Source organism: Tamandua tetradactyla, chromosome 3 (assembly GCF_023851605.1).
Source record: "Tamandua tetradactyla isolate mTamTet1 chromosome 3, mTamTet1.pri, whole genome shotgun sequence".
Taxonomy (NCBI): Eukaryota; Metazoa; Chordata; class Mammalia; order Pilosa; family Myrmecophagidae; genus Tamandua; species Tamandua tetradactyla.
The window spans coordinates 42,816,805-42,840,095 of NC_135329.1; the positions used below are offsets into that span (position 1 = coordinate 42,816,805).

Below are 23,291 nucleotides of genomic sequence, written 5' to 3' on the forward strand. Positions count from 1 at the left end.
TTGGGAAATGCAGAGGCTTATTTTGCTCACTGTGTAGTTAGGCTGAGGCATCTCTTGGCAAGTGATAGCGCCCAATTGTTTTGCTGCTGTGGACTTAAATCATCTGCATGTTAATTTCATCTATGGCTGATTACATCTGCATTTGGCTAAGGGGAGTGCCTTCTGCAATGAGTGACATTTAATTTAATTAGTTGGATGCTTGAAAGGAGAAGTCAGAAGAGAGAGAAGCAGCTCAGCACAGCACAGCACAACTTAGCTCAGAGCTTAGTGCCAACCAGACCCAGACATTTGGAGATGCAGAAAGGACATACCCTGGGGAAAGCCATTTGAACCCAGGAGCTAGGAGAGAAGCCCAGCAGACGTTGCTGTGTGCCTTTCCATGTGATAGAGAAATCCAGAGGAAAGCCAGCTGCCTCTCCTCTGAGGAAATGTAAATTTATAATGAAATAAATCTTCTTTATAAAAGCCAATCCATCTCTGGTATATTGCATTCCAGCAGACTTAGCAAACTAAAACAACCACTAAGAAGTTATTTGGTATCATTTTGTGATTTCCTGGCTTATACCCAAGGTATTTAATGTCCTGAAGAAAATATTACCAAGCTTCAGAGATACATCTACTGCTTTCAATGAATTTTTCTGGATTCTATAATATAATCTGCTTCTGTTACTGGTGTTAGGAATATTTCTAAGGAAGTAGCATCATGAGGTTTTGATTACACCTAGGACTCAGGAATTAATTTAAAAACTTACTACTTACATCTGTTTTTGTTCACGACCAGGTGACAGTGACTTCTACTAGAAGGGCAAAGGGTCCATTCCATTAGTCTGATGCCAGATGCAAGATATTTCTCCCACTTACTCTCTGCCCCACTAGGTTAATCGTTCTCTGCTATTAGCTCTCTTTTCCAGTTGAACTTGAACTATTTGGAAATATCCAATTCTCCTAATCACAGAGCCTGGGTATAACTTGAAAGCAATGGTCTCTTTTTATGACTCTAGGATTATTTATTCCAGACCATCTTCTAGCCATTTTCTTTACAAATTTCCCTGGCCATGAAGCCAGGCTCCTCAATCAGCTACAGTAGTTATAAAATGAACAATTCCTGAGGTCACCACTTACAAGGATTGTGTAATGTGGTGACCCAGCCAGGAGGACTGCAGAGTTTTTGACCATGTACCATTTGGATCTGGTTTTATTTTCAGATTTTCCCTTTTGGCTCTCCAAGTCCAACTTCTATCTGCACCCGAGGCCCCTGGTCTTATTACTTTTAGGACATAAACACTTTGTTCTACTTTTTCTTGACTTTGGTGATCTGGTCTTAGGTAAGATATTTGTTTCCAATACCAACAAAGCCCCACCCCACACACCTAGTCTCTCTTGCTCCACATATTCTCAGGCCCAGTAAGTAACTTCTCTGTGACCGGTTCTGCAAATATGGAACAAGACCAGACAAATCCTTGCAAAGAAGCCAAGGTGAAGCTAAGGCAGGAATCTTCAGCCAGAACTTGAGAAGGGTGGTGGGACATGGGAATAGTATTTAGGAAAGGCCACTTCAATGTGACAAGGTAACTTGTTTTCTTAGGGTCTAACATAAGTGAGTTGGTAGGAAGTCACTTTTAAAATCTTAGTTAAAAAACTGATATAATAATAAAAAAATGCACTAAGCTGAAAATCTTGTGTCCTAGTTTTTAAATTCTTGCTCTGCTACTAACTAGCTTCATGAATTGGGAAATTCCTTTAATATCAGAGAATTTATTTAATCTCAGTGTATACATCTATAAAATGAAAATATCAGATTAGAGAATTCTTAATGTCTTTTCCAGTTCTAATATTCTGTGCTTGGAAATAGTGTCTGATGCAAAATTGCCTTTTGATAATTGCTGTGCCTTTTATACAAGTAAGTACTTCTCAGGCTCTTTCTCCAACCTGCATACGTCAGAAAAATCTTTTCATTTCAGTTGCAACTAAGTAAACAAACATTTCTTTCAAACACAAACATTTCATATGGTACAAATGAGACAGGAAACCTAAACTAAAAGAACTATGGAAAGAAATCTCCACAGTGCAACTGAAGGTCTGGGAATGGCAACATACTATTAATAAGAAATCATTAAAATGGGCCATGGTTAAAGAAGATTTAAAAATCGGTAGCACTAGCTACATTTATTAAAGTTGCAGCCATAGATTTAGGTCAGGATCAGTCACGATTTCCTACAAGAGGGCAATATAAATAGGGCTTTTTCTATGAAAGCATGTGTCCCAACACATGCTCTGAATTCCTTCCTCTATCATCCTTTCGAAGTCCCTGCTCTTTCACTTACCCACCTCTTCACATGCATCTCCAACTCCTTTTCCTATACTAGATCATTCCATCAGCACCCAACAAACTCTTGTATCTTGTATTTAATAATGACAACCTCGTCCTTGCCATCACCTCTATTTCCAGCGATTATTCTATTTCTCAGCCAATGTTCTCTGACCACACCTCAGGCCTTTCTCCATTCGTACTTCAACCACTGCAATTTGGTGTCCCCCTTTCCAAAACAAAAACCAAACAAACCAAAGGCTTTCTCAAAATATCCTAATGGGTATGACACTTTCAAATGTAATAAATACACGTCAGTCCTAATTGTACTAAGCACATTTGAAATAATCATACACACACGCACACTCCTTCCCACTAAAGAGAGAGAAAGAGAAAAAAAACCTCGGTCTTCTGGATTTTGCCTTCGTGATTACTCCTCCATCTACTTTGGAGGTTCCTCCTCTACCTGGAATATAAATCTCTCTCTCTCTTTTTCTTTTTAGGACTTTGTTTCTTCCTTTTCTTTCTGTCACTTTTCCTAGGGATCTCCCATCTGTTCCCCAGGTCTCTCCTATGCAATTTAGACTGCTGTAGGCTACTGCTTACCTCACTTCTCTTGGATATCTTGCAGACATATCACAGGGATATCTTCCCTTTGCCTGTATGTCTCTCCACCAACTATTCTCCTCCCTGAGTCATTATCCTAGTTGAGAGACAGAGACCATTAGCTAAAGAGGGGTTATGATCTATAGCAGAGACTTGGGTGCATGTTCCTCAAAAATAAAAGATACCAAAAAAGAGGCTGAAAACAGTGGCTATGAAAGATGATTGATGGAACGGGGCAGTTGTGAAGACAGGGGAGAATTGTTTTCAGAGCACGGGGGGAGAGTTCAGTCTTGGGTAAGAGCAAGGACCCATGAATGGGTGTGGGTTCCTTAAGATGTGCCAGTCAGGAGGGAACATTGTTCTGAGGATACAAAGATGAGTACAGCCATTCACAAGCAATACCACACTATAATCTTAAGGAAACCAGTTAAATATTAACCAGGAAATAGTTATCTGTAAATATTACCTGCATTTTTCAGGACAACCCTCTTACTGCTTTGTTATAATTTGTTATCGCATTTCGTTGTCCTGGACATGAAAGATAAGGTTTTTTGTTGTTGTTATTCTGAAATTTAAATCTTTTATTAAGTTCCTTTAAAAAGTTCCAAAGATGGATTCGGAGATGGTTCCAATCATGAGAAAAAGCAGGTTGAGCAACCTATGAAAGTGCATTGGGCATGGGAGTAGGGAATGTGGACTTTAGTTTCTGTCCCTCACTAGGTGGGTTACTGTGAAAGGTGCTTTCTGATAGGAGCTCCAGTGCACTCGTCTTCAGATGGAGAGGTTTGGACAAATGATCTTGAAGTTGCTTCCAGCATTTATACTGATTCTCTGTGAATCGTGAAATTCTATTTAATGTGTTCTATCTCTGTGACCTGTGAGGTCCTAAAGTAGGAGGAAAATAGATGGACTGCTACTTTTTTATTTGTTTTTTCTTGGGGGGTACATCATCTGGGAATTGAACCTGGGTCTCCTGCATGAAAGGAGCATTCTACCACTGAACCACCCATGCAATCCTGCTACTTTGTTTTAAAATACAGTTTCAGATACATGCGTATACTCAAAGAACATCTTTCTTTAAAATCTTCCAGATCTCCTAGTTTGGAGTCACCCCTTTCACTAAATAGACCACTTCTTCATATCCTCTCTTTCCTAAAGCAGGTACTAATCCTGTTTCACAAAATAAATGAAATAAAAAGGATATTTCTATATGTTCAATATGATCCTACTACCTAGAGGCAGAGGAGTGAATGGAAAGAGAGGAAGCCATATAGAGCAAAGGAAAAAGCTTAGTTTTGGAATTAGCTGTATGATCTATGTTAAGTTAATCCAACTCTGATTCTCAGTCCCCTCATTTGTAGAATTTGGATAATAAAAACTATCACATAAAATTATGTGAAAATGCCTAGAACAATTCATTGCACATAGCAAAAGTTAAATGTTCATTTACTCCATCCCACCTCTCTTTCTTTCCTCTAACATTCTTTCTAGTCCTAAATTTCAATCTATGCTTTAGCTCTTTACTCCCAGATGTATAACAGAGACCAATCAGTGTAGTAAAATACAAACAAACAGAAAAACCTACTACTTGATCATTCTCTCATAAATGTGAATGGTATGTGCACTCCCTTGCGTCCCTGGAGATTTTGAACCTAACCTTTAAATTGGATTTGATTCAGCACAACCATCTTGTTCAGCTGAATAGCCTATAATATTCCGTTTTTTCGGTATCTGCCTAAAGGTTTTGTCCAGTTGGGATGCATAACTTTCAGATGAGCCAGTGGAGCCAAAGTAATGGAAGGTGAATTTGCAATCTTACAATTGATTGATAACCATGTCCAGAACAGTTTTTATGCTCAAACTTTCTAATTTACTGTAAACAACAGAAGGCTCTCCGATTAGAAATCAAGAACTGTTGGGGCAAAACTGAACTTTTTGATTGACTTTGAAAAGTAATGAATTTTAGGCTGCAGGATCTCATCTAATACTATGCATTTTATGATATTTGTCTCTAGAGACTGAATTAAAAATATGAGCAATTATGAAGAACCAGAAAAAAAAATAATCAGAAAAGCCCCCCAAGAATTTTGCATTTGAAAAGAGTGTTGGATGGAATCCAGGGTCTAGAAATACAGTTTGGCAACATTGAGAAAGTCAGTTCATTTCCTCTGAAGCCTGTCTGAAAGCAGGAGCAATCAAATCTACTCTCCTTACACCGTAGGCCATTTGTGCCTTTCCAGTGAGACAGTAACACATGTGAAAGCCCTTATAAACGTGCTCTGCAAATCATAGGGATAATCTAGTCTTAAAATATACAGGCAAAGGTTTTTTCCTCCACTAAAATAAAAAGCTATTTCTAGGTATAAGCTCAAGCTGCTGTGTGAGCCACTTGACTGACAGGGACAGTCAAAGCAATAAAAAAAAAACCATGATGCCAAATTGCATCTAATGCACATGTGTACTCGCACATCCACACGTGCACACACACTGCACTCAGAATATAGACGTCTTTATCCCAAAGGATGAATTTAAAACTTTAATTGGATTTCTCTCTAGATTTGGATAAACTAATTAGTGGTGAACCTCATAGAAAGATACTGAAGTGTTTAGAAAAAAATCTTTAGAAAAACCCATTAGTCAAGAAACAAAGAAGATATACTTCCATTAGGCTTTTGAATAATTCCTTAGGTTAAGTCTAACCACTTGGTGATACGAATTGATTCTTGTCTTCATTCCTTTGCCTACTCCAGTTTGGTTATATCACTAAACATCATGTGATGCTGGAAAGGTAGCCTGACTCTTGATTTACTCCTGCATAGAAAAGAAGTATTGATAATTCTTGTCCCAGGTACCTCAAAGATGTTTGTGAAGGAAAAATATAAGAAACTGAATAAGAGAGATTGTACATTTTAAGTTTCTAAATAAGTGCTCGGCCCTGCTGTTTTGCCATTAATATCCATTAATAGGTTTTAGGTATATAAGTATTGAGCCATAAGTTCTACAATATTGCTTCAGAGCTCTTGAGTGCAGTGATGGTGCTTTCTCTAGCTCAGAAAGAAATGTGTTTGTTTTTCTCTTTGTTCTCTATTTTGACATTCTAACCCATCCTTACTTTACTAAACTATGGTGGTGAAAGAATGTTCTAGACCCACCGGAACAACTGTCACTGATTCTTCCTTTACTAAAAGTATATATATAGGGAAATGAAAAGCTAAACACAGAGGTGTTTAGCAAATTTCACATTCTAGAACCATGGTAGCTGGAAGAAAAAAAAAAAAAAACTTATGGAGATTGACTTATTACCAGAAGTGATGGCAACTCGAATATAGAAGTTGGTTCAAAAATATCCTTGACAAATGAATGAACAATAGGTTATATTGAATCATTAAGAGACTAAAATAATAATAATAATAGCTACCATCAATTGGGTGCTTCCTATGTGCTAAGCAACTTGAAATACCTTCTCTATCCTCTTCCTAATCTTCTTGTAACACATAAGGAAGCTGAGAGATAAATTTCACTTACTCCAGATCAAGCAGCTGGTAAGTACGCAGTATCTGTCCCACTGTGGTCATTACATATCCCTAAAAAATTAGGTTTTTTTGAAACCCCTCTTTCAATGTGCACCCCTAGACTTTCATACAAGATGCCAGCTACATTCTCTTTTTCAGGGTTTAGGGTGTCATTCTATTTGTTAGAAAATATTCTTCCTTGAATCTGGGGCTCTGTGACAGAGCTCCTGACCCCATAGGCCACTGTGACTGGCTGTACTTACTGCACAAACACATCCTACAAGCAGTGGCTGGCATTAGGCAAACAATCCCTGATGCTTCTGGGAACAGTGGGGGCAATGACTTCCTGTGACCTTCAAGTTAATGTTGTTCACTCATCCAAGAGCCAGCAGGAAAGGGTGAGTAATGCTTCCTTCCTGCCTATACCTGTATGTTGAAAGTGTTGATGATTGGCTTGGTTTCTCATCTCACCTGTAACAGAATAATACCTGTGTAGCCTTGAAATGCATTCAAGGGGGTTGTGAATAGATATTTTAAATGTGCACATTCTGGTATTTTCTTTTACTATTGCTGAAAAAAAATCTCATAAATCCAAAGCTCTGCCAAACTTACCAGTACTTCAAGTAAATTCAAGGGAGTTCCTCTTCTTTTTACATCTGTAGTCATTTTCCATTTATCCTAAAAACAACAGTGAACCACCACTGAAGAAACCACAGTTGTACCAGACTTCTCTGATGTGATATAGGTGGCCTCTGAATTTCTTATCCAGCCTTAGAATTATGTGACATAATGAGGTGGCTGTACTTCGAATCCATACAACACTATTTGCTGAAGCAAATAAACCATCATTCATTTCCTATGTTTGCCTAGATTTGACCCTAATCATGGGCTCTTCTGGTGTTGTTTGTTTTCCATTGTTTTTTTTTTTTCTTTATGCCTGTTTTAAAAATATGTATCATCTTACATAAAATGATCGACATCAACTGAACCATGAGGATCTTTCCTAATACATGAAATTTGAGCATTGAACTATATTTACTATGGTTGAACATTTCCAGACATGACAGTTTTGCATGCTATTTTGAAATTCCTTGTGCTATCTACCATCAGTAAAGCAATCCCAGCCTGAGTCATTCAGTGTATGGCAACTGGGGTCATGAAAGTAATTTGGGAGTGGCATCTTGTTTCACAATATTACTCCAATTTAAGTCTTGACCTCTTGAATCACTTTATGCTTCTGAGACTGTATGAAATCTTCTTAAACATTCTGATCACTGTTTAATTCTTTTTATAAACCAATCTGGAGCAGTAAAGAATGGAACAGACTTTGGAACCACGTGGATTTGATTATAAATACTGACTCGTCCAATGTCTCAGACCTCTGACCTAGGGCAGGGTGCTAAATCTCTCAATTCAGTTCCTTCCTATGGAAAAGAATCATCCTTGTAGAGCACTGTGAGAATTGCATGTTGGGGTCTTGACTTGCCAGGCAGCATGAGAAAAGAACACATTCGTGAGAACTGGTAACATCAGCCTGATTCACCCATCTGAATCCTACAGTTTATTTAACAAGGGAGTATCCACGGTAGATCTCTGACTTCATGGAGAAACAGACCCTCATCCCTCCACTTCCCTGAAATGGCCTGCTCTGCTCTATAAGAGTCTCCATTTGTTGTTCTATCAACTTTTCTCCTAAGTTTGAAGAGTGGAAATCTTCTGAAAGCCAAAGGAAGGCATGCAGTGCCTTACTAAAAACCTCCTGACTCAAATGAAGACTAAGTTCAGAAGTCTCATCTGTATGGTAGTCTGTTTTTCAGTTTAGACTTCAAAGCTTTAAGCTGTCAGGGTGAAAGAACTCCAGGTATCAAAATTAAACCTCTTAGTGAAAAAAAAAATGCACTTATAATTTTCATGCTTTTCTTCCCTGTCACTTGATTCTTTGCATATGATTTGTACTTTGGGTTTCATTTATGATTCAAAAACGTTGGCCACCAAATAGTCATATTAAAATTAATAAACTAGGCTCACAGCAACAAGCATTATTTCCTTACTGTGCTTTTTCCTCCCTCCCTCTCTTCCTTATTTCCTTCTATTATCTTTTTGTTGTCTCATTCTATCACCCATCCATCCATCCATCCATCCATCCATCCATCCATCCATCCAATTTACTTATTGAATATCTGACTCCCCTGTTAGAATGTAAGCCCATCATGGCAGCAAGTTTGGTGAATCTGTAGTGTTATAGTACTTGGAATAGTACTTGGCTGCTCACTATATTCACGTGACTGAATTCTGCTTGTTCCATCTTGGTGGGTTGTCTAGCCTTAGTTAAAATCACTATTATTCAGGAGTACAATTGTTTTGATTGTCAGGAGCAGGGAAATGGGGTTAGTCAATTCTGCAATTCCTTGTCCTGGCATATATAATTAATGGCCCTATTTAAGCTCAAAATTAAGTTTCCCACAGGATACATTAGAGTCAGGATTAAGTTCTTTCCCTAATGTGTCCTGTAATTCAGATTTTCATTTTCTGAATAAATTAATATTGTATTTTAACTTACAGGAGAAGAGTTCTTAATGGTTTTACACATTCTTCCCTACAGAAAAATTCCAATTTTAATGACAATTTTCAAGGAGAAAACACAAAGATGTTAATTGTAGAATTTGGAGCCATGTAGCAGAAACATTGAGGAAAATATTATTAGGCCTGAGCACATTTTATGGTGTTTTTTTAATATATGCTTCCCATTGGTAGCTGTGACTTCTGAGACCATAGTTATAAGCTCTTGGTTGAGAGCCTTAGTTTCCTTCTTGCTCAAAATTTCCAATCAGAAATATTTAATGTCATATAAACATATTTTTCCCCATCACTGAAAATGCAAACCAAGGTTTAAATATCTAACCAATGTGCATCACTTCGGTGCCTCCTTATTTAATTCAATTTTTAAAACAGGTCAAAGCCTTGATAACTGAAATGTAGGACCTTAAGTTTACCTTAAAGAAGAAAAAGGCATTGCCATTAGATTCTAAAGCTGCACAATACAATATTTGGACCATTTCTGTATGGCTATAATAAGGAAAATTTTATAGCATCCTCAAAGGAAAATTTTATAGCATCCTCACGATTGTCCATTTTCTTCAAGGAACTACAGACGTTATTTACCATCTCAAGAATGTCTATCTTTGGATACTTGGATAGGTTAGGGATAAGTTACTACAGAACTGAAAAAGAAACTCACTCCTGGCTCGGTCAGGGCAGAAATATAAAGATAATTAGGTCTCTTTACAGACTTCACCAACTTACATCCTCTCCAACATACACCCAGGGTATGACGAGCAGATATTGATAAAAGACTTGAATTTAAAAGATTCTACTTTCATTTAGTGAGTTACTGTTATAGGGTATAATCTGTGCTTCTCTTTTTATTTTTGTGCCCATTTTCCAATTATGTTACTAATAAAACATGGAGAAACTATGTTTACAAAAAGAACTGAGGACAAAAAGAAAAACAAAGTGCTAAATATTCAAAACCGTTTTACTGTATTTAGTTTCCAGGGAAAGTTGGAGACTTAAGGTGCCAGGTGACCTAATCTGGGTTAATTCTTGGAATGCTTTCCTCATTTCTTCAGACAATCTTATGAGGTAATATCCAAAAAGATAAAAAATAAAAGACAGAAGTAATTATAAAAAGTATACTCCAGCTTCAAAAAAATTTTCATATTGTACAAAATCATAAATCCATATTAATAAACAATAAAAATACTTTATTTCTTTAATACAGAATACGCGATATTGCACTCCAGTTACAAGTGGTTTGTAGACTAACTCTATTTACAAACTTTTATGACAATTGTCTGGGCCTGATATTATATGGCATCACCAACTGTAACCATGGCACTGAACTTTGAACTTACTGGAAGAGGGCAATGTCTTACAATGCTTCCTTTTTATTACATATTGACAATGACCAGTAGTTTAAAAATGATATATATGTATATATATTATACATTATGTGTATGAAATGAGCAAACTTTACAGTTACATAAAGACCTATTGGTATGAGGCATTGTTAATCTGTACCCACATATTAGTCAAATAGTCTACAGTTGAATTATTTTCTTTACCAATATTTTTTCTTTCCACTGCACTCAATCATATGACTTTATATGCTATTCTTTCATGAAGAAATGAAAGTACTTTGCAGCAGTAACTATTGCTCATTCTTGTGGAAAACACTGAGAGTTTTTTTATCCAGACTGAGCTGCAAAGTTTAATTTTCTTAAAGTCATTCAGCAACTTGGGATAATTCAGGTTTAGGACAGGATTTCTTCCTTCTAGGCAGTCGCTGAAGGCAAGGCCTGATATCAACTCCCAGAATTCATCCCAACTGAATTCTTCTCTTTTCCTGCACCACAGCTGAAAGTGCAAAATGCTTCCAAAAGATCTTGGTGGTTTTAAAGCTGAAACAATTTTTGTCACCTATTCTATGGATAGGTGAATCTGCCACCATTTTGATTTAAGAAAAATCTGACCTGGGTTGCAATGAATCTTGTTCTAACAGTAGAAAGGCACAAAAAAATTTTGCTTAAAGCATTCACATATAAATGTGAACATCTGCAAAGAGAATTGGGCATATTAAAAGGAAACTTTTTTAAAACATTCCTCTCATCTTTGAGAATATTTTTTTTTAACTAAGTGCAATCCAGTGAACAGCAAAATAGCAGCATATTTAGAATAATGATTGAGGAACAAATTCTTACAGCAGGGAATCTCTTGTCTTGAAAGAGAGTCTCTATTGAGATGGTTCAATTGTTGGTTTGTAGAGCCTCCAAAGACAAAGTTTATTAGAAAACAAATCACTGCACTACTGAGCACTTTACAGGAACAAACACTCAGTGTGCCACCAGAAGATAAAGATTGATTTGAGCAACATATACAAAAAGTTAACTGAAGAGAAATGACTTAAAATTCCCCTGATAAAAACTGAAACCATATAAAGTGAAGGAAAACCATCTGAAGACCAATAATTGTGTAAAAATAAATATCTAAGCATCTCAAAAACCTATTCTCAAAATAAAACATTTACAAAAATAGAATACAGTATTCAACAACTACATGAATATATCAAAATGCTATGGTTTATAAAACATTTTACAATTACGAAACCCATTTCTCTCCCCTCCTTTGTCTTCTCCCTAATAATTTTGCTCTTTGAAAACATACAGTTTGACAAAGCATAGTAGGCTTTGAAATGGCTAACTGGGTGAAAAATTTTCTTTGGGTTGTAATCATTAATACATAATTTCTCAGAAAGTTCTGAGTCTGAAATCTATTTACTTTTGTACCATGAGCAAGTTCAGGATTTCAGAATGTAATTCTCTACCAATTTTGCAATCTTGGAGTCTCCTACCCCCCCTAGAGGGCTGTGCATTCTTTCAAAAAATACCCCTTGTAGACAAGGATGGAATAGTGTCTAATTTGGGATGACAGGGTGATATGATGAGGTTTGGGTTAGATTAAAAAGAAGGGAAAATCTCCATAGGCTTAGGTGCATATGTTCTGTGTCACCCCAGGATTTCCTATTCTTGCTTTGGAAGCTGAGAACAAGAGAACTGGGCGTTCCAAATAGTGCTGCAAAGCGGAATGTTCCTATAGATCTTATGGAAGGAAACTCCGAGATTCTTCTGCCAACTTTCAAGAACTGCCTGATTCAATAAAAGGTTTCACTAAGCAGTATCTCAACTATATCTTTTAACTGGTATCTCTACATGTCTACAGCCCAATGGGAAGTGGCATTAATAGAATGAACTTGTAGCTCTCAAGTAATTTTAAAAGTGCTTTCTGAATCATTAAATAAGATGATCAATTGTGTAGCTGCAGTATTAATTATAGTTTACAGTGTGGTGATGCTTTAAAAATTGGTGTGAGTGTGTGTGTATGCATATTTAGTTTTTATTAATCATAGTATTTAACTAGAATATACCTTCTTATGGTTATGGTTAAATATGGAATAGGATAAATTTTATTTATATGGTGCCAATCAGCCCAAGATGACTGAAAGAAGTAAATACCATGGCGTTGATGCTTGGTTTTAATATTCTTGGTCTTTTTAAAAGAAAATCAATTTAGATATCACTAAAATACAACTTGGTACCTCCTTGTCAGTAAGTCATTCAAAAAGATGCTCCTGAAAATATTTTCAAATAGCTATCCCCTCTCCAGATGACTTCTGCAAGAAAGTAAAGGGCGTACCACAAACAAACAAAAAATGTTCAGCAGCTTCAGCTGCCTCATAATAATGACAACTCAGCAAATTTCCAAATTCTGTGTTCTCAGCTTCTCATGGCCCAATGTTTCTGCATCTAGACTTTTCATATCTTCTACAATAACTGAAATTTTGTCAACAGGGTGCTCTATTCCTGGGAAACAGTGTTCATATTGTCAGCTTGAGCATTTTGAACAAAACCTGTCATTGTGAAGATGGTGCTGTGTTTCCAAGTCATCCAGGATACACTTGAAAAGAAGCCGCATCCTTGGGAAGGCTTTCCCCCTGAGAAGTAAGAGGAAAAACCATTCAATTGCAGTCTAGACAAAAGTTATAAAACCAATATTATAATATAAATCTGTTTTCTATGGTCTTTAGTTTTGTCCATCCCCTGCATTTTAGAATAACTCATTGTTTCTCATTTTACATTTTGAAAAGAAGTCAGAGTTCTTATCAAAGAAAATTATCACTGGTTTCTCTGGTAGGATAAATCTCCATTTCCCTGCAGGCCTTTCTCTGGACTTTTGAAATTTCTGTTTACCTCAAACCACTCTTGTGGCAGTGAAGAGAATGTCTTTGGACTTGAGCGAGACCATTGCTAAGAGCTGAATGGCAAAAATAGAACACAAGAAAAGCAGTTGAAATAAATATTTGAGGACAAACAGCTTTTACCCCTTTCAAACACCAATAACCCTAAAAGGCCCAGGAATTGGCTAGAGTCAGGGAAGCGTAGCCCCCTGGATACTCAAGCTATTTAAGTCACCTAAACATGCTAAACTGCCTAACTGCATGCATATCCAAATGCTGCAAACAGCAGATTTTCTAAGTATAGTCAAAGAAGAAAGGAGGAGAGAAGGTCTGGGGTTTCCCTATTTTATTTGTCCTCGATTCCCAAAGCATCTTCACAATTTGAGCTCAGAAGCATATAACTTCAGCTCTCAGTGGGCCTCTATACCTACTCTTTTCTTATCAAAGAGCAGCAGTGAGGCTTTGGAATATCTGGAGACATTAGCCTTAGGAGAACTAATTTTACCCCTAGAAATGAAAAAAGACAAAAAGTTTACCTCTAGTTAGCCCAAAGGACAAGTTACTGTTCTTTTATAGCAATATCAAAATCAGCAACTAACATATTCTATGCAAAAGACAGAAAACCAGAAACACCTAAATTCTGGCAAGTTCCCAATGGGAAAAATTGAAGGGTAGGAAGATGACAATGACTAAGTACCACCAAATGAAGGGCACTTTTCATGAATTATACTTTGGGAAAGGGGATATCAAAATAATCCATGTGTAACCCTTCCATTACTCATGGACTGTCAATGTAAATACATGTATGAGTCATTCTCCAGTTCTGATATTCAATGGCTGGAGCTCAATTTTGAAAAAACAAACATTTTACCCCTTGGGGTAAGAAAACTTATGAACTCTCAATTCTGAATGGGATATTATATCTTATAATATCTCTATCTATCAAGTGGTCCGAGACTTCCACATAAAGTAGATTTATTTTCTTTCTTCACTTAGCTTAACTTTGTTCACCTTAAATTTTCTGGAATTATTCTGAGATCCTAAAATAAGTACATATGCATTTCAACACATGTTCTGGTAACCTACAGAAAAAGCACAGCTTGAATTCTTGTTTCCATGTTTTCAAAGAGTTATGGAACTAGTTTCAGAAACAAGTAATTCCTGTGAGGGAAGTTGATGTTTACTTTGTAAGCCGTGTTTTCTTTAATACAGTTTGCCACACTCTGCAGCCCCGTTTGCTTTGGTGGCTGGGCCGCTTTACTGGCTCTTCTTCAGAGGAAACAATGGCACTTGGAGGCAGTACGTTGTATGTAAAAGTTGGTTTGTGGGTATGAACAGGCATAATCACAGTGAGCAGTCAGCCTCCAGCGACTAGGAAAGAGACTCATTTCCTCCTCAGAATTCTCCAATGAATCAGGCATTAGGTACACCTGCACTGAAGTTTCAAAGAATGCAAGCTATGTTTTGGGCCTAGGGGAGTCAGTGTGTGAGGTACATATAGTGCTGGTAACTGCTAATGACATACAAATAAAAACTCTAGGCAGGTTCTGTGCGGATCTCTCTCTTCCTTCTCTGAGCAATGAGAAACAGCTTAGAGGCTAAACCACACTCTCCCTACCAGGCAAGATTAAGATAAAGGGGGAAAGCAGAATAAATAAAGGTAATTCATGACCCTCTGGTTCTCTACATGAATTCACCCCTCAGTAGTCTCTAAGCTTGCTGTCACTTTACCTTGCAGGGAAAACCAGTTACCTCCCTACTCTCTCTGTCACAGAAAAGTTCTCACATATTTTTCAAAGGCTCAAAGAAAAAAGGGATTTGGGAATGATTATGTTACTGATCAAATCCTAAATACTCCAGATTACTATTTCGATTTTAGAGCGCTGGAGATGGGGGCGGCTCTGGGTCTGGAGGAGGTAGAGGGAGGTGCTTTTACTTTTATATCGTCAGATTTTATTTCATTATCTTGTTATCTGAGAACTACTTCTACCACCACCTCAGAACTGTTTCCATCATCCACCCAACCTCCACCCAGAACACACAGGGGGCTCTGGCTACTGTGACCTAGGGGTGAACTTTTCTCTTGGTTTACTTTTTTACATAGTCTAATAGGCAAGGAGTTTTTGTTTTCCTTTTACTAGGTTCCAATTATGGAATGCAGTTATCCATATTACTGACTGTGCAGAATAAGAAAATGTAGAGGTTGGAAATGATCTGCTTCTCTCCCTTTGCTTTATGGCTGATGAAAGCCTAGATCTAAAGTGGGGGGATGACTTGCTAACAGAAGACAGGCCTCCTAGCTCTCCACTGAGTGCTCGGTTCCCAACTCCATGCGGCTCACGAGGCTTTGCAAACTGTGCCTGCTCACTGTACTTACACACCTCACAAAAGACAACCTGTGAAAAGTATGATTGAACGTGCTCTTTTTTTTTTTAGCCTTTGACATCCTATATACATTCTCTAGGGGATTTGGCTAGTAATAAAAGAACTATTAGATACATTATAAAGAAGAGCTTCAGTTTTGAACCTTCTAAGTTCAAGAGAAACAGTGATTTCACCTCTTATTAATTTTCATGCTCATATTAAGGCAGTGGTCACTCAGAGAGAAGTTAGTGGTTTTGTTGTAGGTTTTCGGTTCTCAACCACATGTGAGCTGTGTACAGTAGCTCCTGCCACATGCCATCCCCACCTCGACCCCCACTCTACAGGCAGATACTATGTTTTTCAATTAAGGGTATTTTATCTACCTTCCATTGCTTGAAAGGTTCTTTTAAATTTATAGCAAGTTGTCACTGAAGGGTAAGGAAAAACAAAAGATGTTGCAATGGTTAAATTTTTGGTTCTCAAAGAGAATCCTGCAACGTTGCTTTCCTCGCTTCCCCACCCCTAGAAACGCCCTTAGCGGGTATACTTAGAAGGAAAAGAAGTGGCGACATGAAAGGATAAGCATTCCCAGGCTCTTCAATGATCCTTCCCTGAAATATGCGGAGAGCAAAAGAACTTCTGAAATGATCTCGGTGCTACTGGCTGTCCAAAGGAATACTTACTGTGTTATAAGAAAGATAACTACAGAATCATAGCATTTTTAAATCATAAGGCATGTTATAGATAAACTGATTCAATTTTCTTATTTCAACAAACTGAAAGTTCCTGCTGTAAACTGGGTTGCTCAAGCAAGTCACCTTAGGAAGCTCACAGAACAATTTAAGCAAAATTTAGCCAAATTATCTTTGACTGCCAAATTGTAGGAAAGTTCCTGTAGAAAACTGATCTGTGCTCACAACTTTGGCTAAATCCTCCAAGTCAGTGCAAGCTGAATTTGACATGGTGACAGCGCTTTCCTTTCTGCTGGAGGTGAGCGAATTATTTCTGTTAGGCGGCAAAGCCTGTCCTAGGAGCAGCAGGCTGGATGAGTTAGCTCTAATCACACATGCAGATAATCCACAGTGAATCTGTCTCACAAGGTCAATTCCCCCAGAAGCTAGGGTGCTAATATGCTATTTTCAAAGCAGAAAATAATAATAGCAAAAGGCATGAAACTGCTTCCTGACCAAGCATCTTTATAATTCCAATTTCTAATTTTCACAATAACAAGCCAACTAGGATGTTGTCGTTTTATAGAATTACCTTTCCAAACAAGAAAGAAAGGGCCTGGGACCTAAACCTGATTTTAGGTAGCACTTCTATTTCGTAGCTGTGTGACTTCTGATAAATGAGTCTGGCTGGGTCTCAGTTAACCTGTAGGATCCCTTCCAATTTCATAGTACTAGATTCTAAACGCAAGCCATATTTAACCATTATCCAACTTGGTCACACTGTGCAAACACTCACAAGTAGGCAGACACTCAGACAGACATCACTTCTGGGCTTCCTGCAAGCACACCTTGGGCTTCCGATCCATTCCACCAGCTCCTGCAACCTCCTGCCTGGGGGTCTCCTTGGCCCTCTTACAGGTGTACAGCCATTTGATGATGCGAGCGTTCTTCTCAATGACAGAGGTGGTGCTGGGCACTTGCTCCGTCAGCTCTTCTTCCTGAAGTCCGTCGTCCCCGCCGCTGTGCCGGGAGAAGCCGCTGTCGGAGGTGGCGATGCTCACGCTGCGGATTTTGACAGTGACGTGGTCCGATCCCGCAGAGAAGTTCTCCCGGCCGAGGTCCTCCACCACCTCCGGATCCAGGCCGCAGTACTGGAAGAAGGTGTCAAACTCTGCAAAGGCCTTGGAGTAGCGGGAGCTGACGTCTGACTGCGAGCGGTGCAGGCCCCTGCGCTTCAATTCCCGGAGCTCAGGGCCAGGGGACAGAGCTTGGCACACGCTGGAGGCCCCGGGCAGTGCGGAGGGGGCAGGTGTCTCGGGGGGCACTGGCGAGTCGGGCCTCCGGCTGCCCACTGGGGCCTGACTCGACGCGGCCTCCTCGCCCTCGGCTCTGACCTCTTCTTTTACCTTGGGCATCCCCGGGGCCACCGGCACCTTGTCTTTGCTCGGCGTCTGGAAGAGCTTCTTCACCAAGCTCCCCCTGGAGCTGTCTGCGCCCGGCGCTTTGACGAACTCGCATTTCTGCCGGTAGATGACCAGTGAATCGGGTCTCAGCGGCTTCCGGGCAATGGCCCTGCGGGCCACGGGGCACGGGCCGCGGGCCGGGGATTGGGCGGCACTTGCCGCCACCTCCTCCCTCCCGGCCGCGTCGCGGCCGCTTCTCCGACTCTCCTCCGAGCAGCTCTCGCTGCTGCTCTCGGAAGTCGAGCTCCGGCCCGCGGGCCGCTGCGCGGGGCCGGCCACCAGCTGGCTCTTCACGTACTTGGCGCGGTCGGCGGCCAGTCTCTCCACCGCGCTACTGCGCGCCGGGCGCGCGGCGTCCAGGTGCTGGCGCAGGTACTCGGGGCCCCGGTGCAGAAGCCGCTTGCTCAGGGGCGCGTCGAAGGCGGGCAGGGCGCGCATCCTCACTCCGGGCGCGACCCCCGCGGGCATAGCTGCCGCGGGTGCTCCGAGGCCTGCGCGCCAACGCGCTGGGGCACAGACACGGAGGCGTCCGCCCCGGAGGCCGCGGCGATTGGCGAATCGCGTCCGACTGCTCGGCCGCACCCAGCCGCCCGAGGTCCGGAGTTAGGGCGAACTCCGAAGTCCGCGCTGATTGGCGAATGCCGCGCCGGGGTCCGCAGCTCCTTGGGCTCTTTGCTCGGCGCCGCCTCCCAGCCGGCGCTCGCCTTTACCGTCCAGCCCTACCTGCCTCCCGGGCGGGGCAGCCAATGGGCGGGGAGGAGGGTGCCGGCCCGCTGAGGGTGGGGCGCTCGGGGGGAGGTGCCTGGAGGGGAAATTGTGTGGTCACACCAGGTATCAGGCGCCTCCTCCTCGGCTCTGGGAGTCCCCCCGAAGTCAATATTTGGACCGCGGCATTTCCAAGGAAAGGGAGGGGCAGAGCAGATGGGGTTTTCCTGGGCAGGTGTCTCAAGTCCTTTGAATTTTTAAAGTGAACCCGGTGTGTATGAAAACTTTTGGCTTTAATTTCCTAAGTCCCTAACTGAACATATGTGTTTATTATCAGGAAGGACCGGGAAAGATAAAAAGGAAAAGAAAGTGGATCGCAGTTTCTGGATTCTAGTTCGGATTCCGTAGGTGACTGGCCGAGGGACATGGACGGGTCAGAGCAGTGGGTACCGGAACTTGTAGGAAGGACAGGCTGGCGGCCAAGGCTCCAGTGGACTTGGGCAAAAGCCTGGCTATGCCCAACTGTCATTGTTAGCTTTTACTGTAACCGTGGTAAGGGAAAAACCATGGTTTCACAAGGGCAGATGATTAGCGTAGGTATGCAAATAGTTTCAGAGAGAAGACATTTCCAAAATTCCATTCTTTCCAAAAATTGCACATAGGACTAAAAATATCTTCCAAACAAGTAAAAATCCAAGTTATCTTTTATGTAAGGAAAACACCAGGAACATGCTGACCTTTCAAAAGTTGCGTTTAAATGCTTACCGTGTGAGTGCCACATGACAGCAAGTGGGACACCAGGAGGGAGCTTTAGATCCCTTCCTGGATCTGATCTCATTTCCAGAAAACATGTGTCCAAACGGAGAAAAATGGCATACCAAAAAAGTACTAGAGTGGGGAGGTGGTGGTGAACTGGCAGGAGCAGTGGCCGAATGAATTCCACAAAACTTTTTAGCATAGTGACGTTGACCAGTGTGTCACTGATGATCAAGAGAACCACAAACGAGTTGGGCTGAGGTGAGCTTTGAAGACTCTAATCCCCTGAGCTTCAGTGAGGCTAAAATTTTTATAGCTTACAACATTCATTGCTTCATAGTGAGCACTAAATAAATGTTCACCCAGAAAGACCTAGATTTAGGTCTTGACTCTGCCACCTTGAAATGCTGTGACTTTGCATATGACGTTGGACCTCTCAATGACTCTGGTTACTCCTTTGTAGATTAGAGCTAATTAGATCTGCCTTTTAGAATTTTTGTTACATTAGTTAGGTTATGTATTTAAATGGTTTATCACTATATCTAGTAGGCAGCATATTTTCAATAAATATTAATTTTATTATTTCAATGTTGATTATGATTATGAGTTTGATGACTGTTTATCACATTTTAAATATAAGTTAATTCGCATATCAGCATTGAAAAGATTAAGAACAAATGTAAAGCAATACTTATAAAGCTGCATTTAAGATATTGCTATTAGAAAACTTAAGTATAATTCTATCCATAATTTTCCATCTATTAAACTGATAATTCACTGTATAAATAGAATTGGAGTAGCAAGATACAGATAAGAGAATTGTCAAAATATTTTTTTTTTCTTTGTTCATCTGGTAGTTCCAACTTTGAGCATAATTTCCTTCCTGGTATCACTTCAGAAGACTTGGTCATAGCAGGAAAAAAGTGTTTCAGGACACAATGAGCCAGTGATACTAATCCTAGGAATTTATTGTAAAGAAATAATAAGAGATGTGTAGAAAGCATGAAGATATTTATTGAAGTCAAGTGGCAAAAGTCAACCAAAATGAGTTGAAATAGGAGGAAGACTAGATAATGTATGGTGTACCATAGTATGTAATATTATGCAACTATTACAGATTTGTTTCCCCAAGATATTTAATGGAAAGGAAAATGATCATGACATATATGAAAATTTTTAGATAGCATGAATACAGCAGCAGTTCTCTAATTGTGGCCCAAGTACCTCTGGGACATCTCCAAGGTGCTTTCAAGGGATCTGCAAGGTTAAATTATGTTCATAAAAATACTAAGATTTTATTTGCCTTTTAAAATTCTCATTCACTCACAAGTACACAGTGGAGTTTTCCAGAAGTTAGTGGCATGTTATTATGTCACAGCTTTACTAGCTAACAGATTATGTGCTTGTATTTTAATATATTAATTAAGTATAATAATTAATATTAATTAGTAAATAGTAACATTAATATTTACTATTCTTGCATTTTAAACATTTCTCACCTTTCATTTTAATATGACAAAATAAGCTACAAAACAAAAGATTGTTAAAATCTCCAGTAATTTTTAAGAGTGTAGGGAGGTCCCAAGGATACAAAGTTTGAGAACCATTGGCAGATATCATAAGAACACTATAATATAAGCTAATCCACTCCACTCAGTGTGTGTCCCTCCCTTGGGCATGTCCATGTTATCCTCTTTAATGTGTATTCTCTCCTTCATATTAATAAACTTCACTACCTATTCCTAAAAATAAAAACAAATGTTAAGAATATATAGATAGAGGGGAAGACCGAAGATGAGTCTTTTCTCTTTTATTCATTCAGGATCCATTATATAGTCCTTTTTCTGTGCCAGGTATTTTGCTCCACACTTTTGAACTGATTATTTTGGGATGGTAATATTATGGTTTATTTATAATTAATTATATATTTCCTGCAGAAATATAAAGTACATATAAGTTGATGGAGAATCTTGTCAAGCTCAGAGTTTATATAGTTTTCCTGTTTTTACATTAAATTTATTTGACAAAGTTTTCAATGGGATGTTTACTGCTGAAAACCAACTCGGAACTAACCAGGGCTAAGGAAAATGGGGAAAAAACCTCCACAGTCTCCTCTGTAGAGTCACTGGAATCTAGATGTTAGGCAAAGAATTGTTATATTTGACACCAAAAGCACAATCCATAAAAAGGAAAAAAAATTTTAAAAAGGAAAAAAAATTGATGAAGTGTTGTCTTTAATTAAGAGCTTTTGTTAAAGGAATGAAAATATAAGCTACAGAGTGGGAGGAAATATTTGCAAACCCCATGTCTCACAAAAGACTAATTTCCAGAATATATAAAATACTCTCTAATATATAAATAACTCTTAAAATTCAATGATAAACAAAACAAAGAAAGAAACCCACAATGTATTTAGAAAATGGGCAAAAGACCCAAAGAGACATTTCACCAATGACAATCACACAGATGGCAAATAAGCACATGAAAAGATATTCAACGTCATTAATTGTTAGGAACTGCAAATTAAATCTAAAGTGAGAGATCACTATATACATATCAGGATGGCTAAAATTTAAAAAAATGACAACATTAAATGCTAGCAAAGATGCACAGACACTGGATCATTTGTACATTGCTGTTGGGAATGTAAAATGGCCCAGCCACTAAAAATAATTTGGTGGTTTCTAAAAAAGCAAAAGATGTATCATAGAAGAGCAATTGTACCCATGGGAATTTATCCCAGAAAAATCAATACTTATGTTCACACAAATACCTGTACCTTAATGTTTGTAGCTGTTTTATTGACAATAGCCAAAAAACTAGAAACAAGTTGAGTGTTCTTCAACAGGTGAATGGTTATACAAACTTTGGTACAGCCATCCATGGAATACTACTCAACAATAAAAAGGAATGAACGATTGATACATGCAAAAACTTGGAAGAATCTACAAAGAATTATACAAATTTAAAAAGGCTGTCCCAAATGATTTTAATGTATGATTCCATTTGTACGACAGTCTAAAAATGACAAAAATTATAGAAACGGAAAAAGCATCAGTGGTTGCCATGAATTAGAGATGTAGGTAGTAGGGATTTGGGTAAAGCTATAAAAGGGCAACACGAGGGATCATTGTGGTGAAGGAATGAACTGTCCCGTGTCTTGTCTGTATCAGTCCATTATCCTGGTTGTACTATAGAGTTGTACTATAGCTCTGCATTGGGGAAAACTGGATAAAATTTATAATAAATCTCTGTATTATTTTATACAGCTGCAGTTCAATCTTTTTTGTCTAAAAAATTTACATAATTAAAAAGTAGTCATAAATAAAATAGTAAGTAAATAGTGGTATTAATCATTTTTATGTACAGTACTTCATCCTTTGAGTCATTGCATAGAATCCATCATAATAAATATTTATCATGTATTTATTATGTGCAGAACACTGCTTTAGCCACAGAAAATGCAGTAGTAACAACAAAAAAAAAAGGAAAGCCATCCTCATACTCTGCACTTCAATTTGTGCATCTCCTTTCAAAGTGAGTTAATGTCAGTTTTTCAGTCTAAAAGATGAGATGTATGCCATGATTGTGGCTATTAAACTAAAACATGAATTATAAAAACATTCACTTGGAAATAACTGTAATTACTCAGAATCATATTGCTTAATTGTCTTTGGGAATGGATATGTAAACAGAAACATATTTCACCAGTGTGCTCAGAGCCTTTCTTGTGAAACACTCTGACTGTAACATTTATCTGAATAATGCTATAAAACATGTGTTTGATAAAAACACTCTTCGCACTTCAATAGCACTGTGATGTTTTATTTGATCCCTTAATAGAAGGTTATATATCTCTTTAAGGTTTATTTATTATTCAAATCAATTTTGGCAACATATACACCTCACCTTTGGCTCTCATTTATGAGCCAAAAAGAAAATGGAGATACTGTTCTTGAATTTCTCAGTCATTTCTTTTTCTAAAATCTACAAAATGATAATTATTGAAATTATTTTGATGTACATTCCCAGCTATTTTTATGCAACATCTATTGCATATTTACAATAAACCATTAAAATACTATGGAGAAAAAAATTTTTTTAAGTAAAATA

General features: G+C 38.7%; 1 protein-coding gene and 1 long non-coding RNA gene across 3 annotated transcripts in view; one reads left to right on the forward strand and one right to left on the reverse strand.

Annotated features, from left to right (window-relative positions):
- The window catches only part of LOC143677260 (uncharacterized), a 52,072-nt gene extending 38,952 nt beyond the window's left edge, over nt 1-13,120 (forward strand). The window contains exons 2-3 of the long non-coding RNA XR_013172481.1: nt 12,000-12,146; nt 12,834-13,120. This is a non-coding gene — a long non-coding RNA (uncharacterized LOC143677260). The remainder of the gene's footprint in view (nt 1-11,999; nt 12,147-12,833) is intronic.
- Nucleotides 10,170-18,445, reverse strand: FAM110C (family with sequence similarity 110 member C). 2 transcript variants are annotated; one of them, XM_077153033.1, is made up of 2 exons: nt 17,051-18,445; nt 10,170-12,976 (listed from the first exon to the last, which is right to left on the reverse strand). In XM_077153033.1, the coding sequence occupies exon 1, from the start codon at nt 18,183-18,185 to the stop codon at nt 17,076-17,078; it is 1,110 nt and encodes a 369-aa protein (XP_077009148.1). In that variant the 5' UTR covers nt 18,186-18,445; the 3' UTR covers nt 10,170-12,976; nt 17,051-17,075. The 2 variants fall into 2 exon arrangements, with proteins under 2 accessions (XP_077009148.1, XP_077009147.1); XM_077153032.1 differs by having other exon boundaries at nt 17,103-18,443.
- Between the last annotated feature and the right edge of the window lie 4,846 nt (nt 18,446-23,291).

Excerpts from the sequence above, each read along its gene's own strand:
- FAM110C (XM_077153032.1), bottom strand. The coding sequence starts at position 18,185 with ATGCCCGCGGGGGTCGCGCCCGGAGTGAGGATGCGCGCCCTGCCCGCC. Across the intron at positions 12,977-17,102 it reads GAATGGATCGGAAGCCCAAG|GGGGAAAGCCTTCCCAAGGA; the intron begins GTGTGCTTGCAG and ends CTTACTTCTCAG.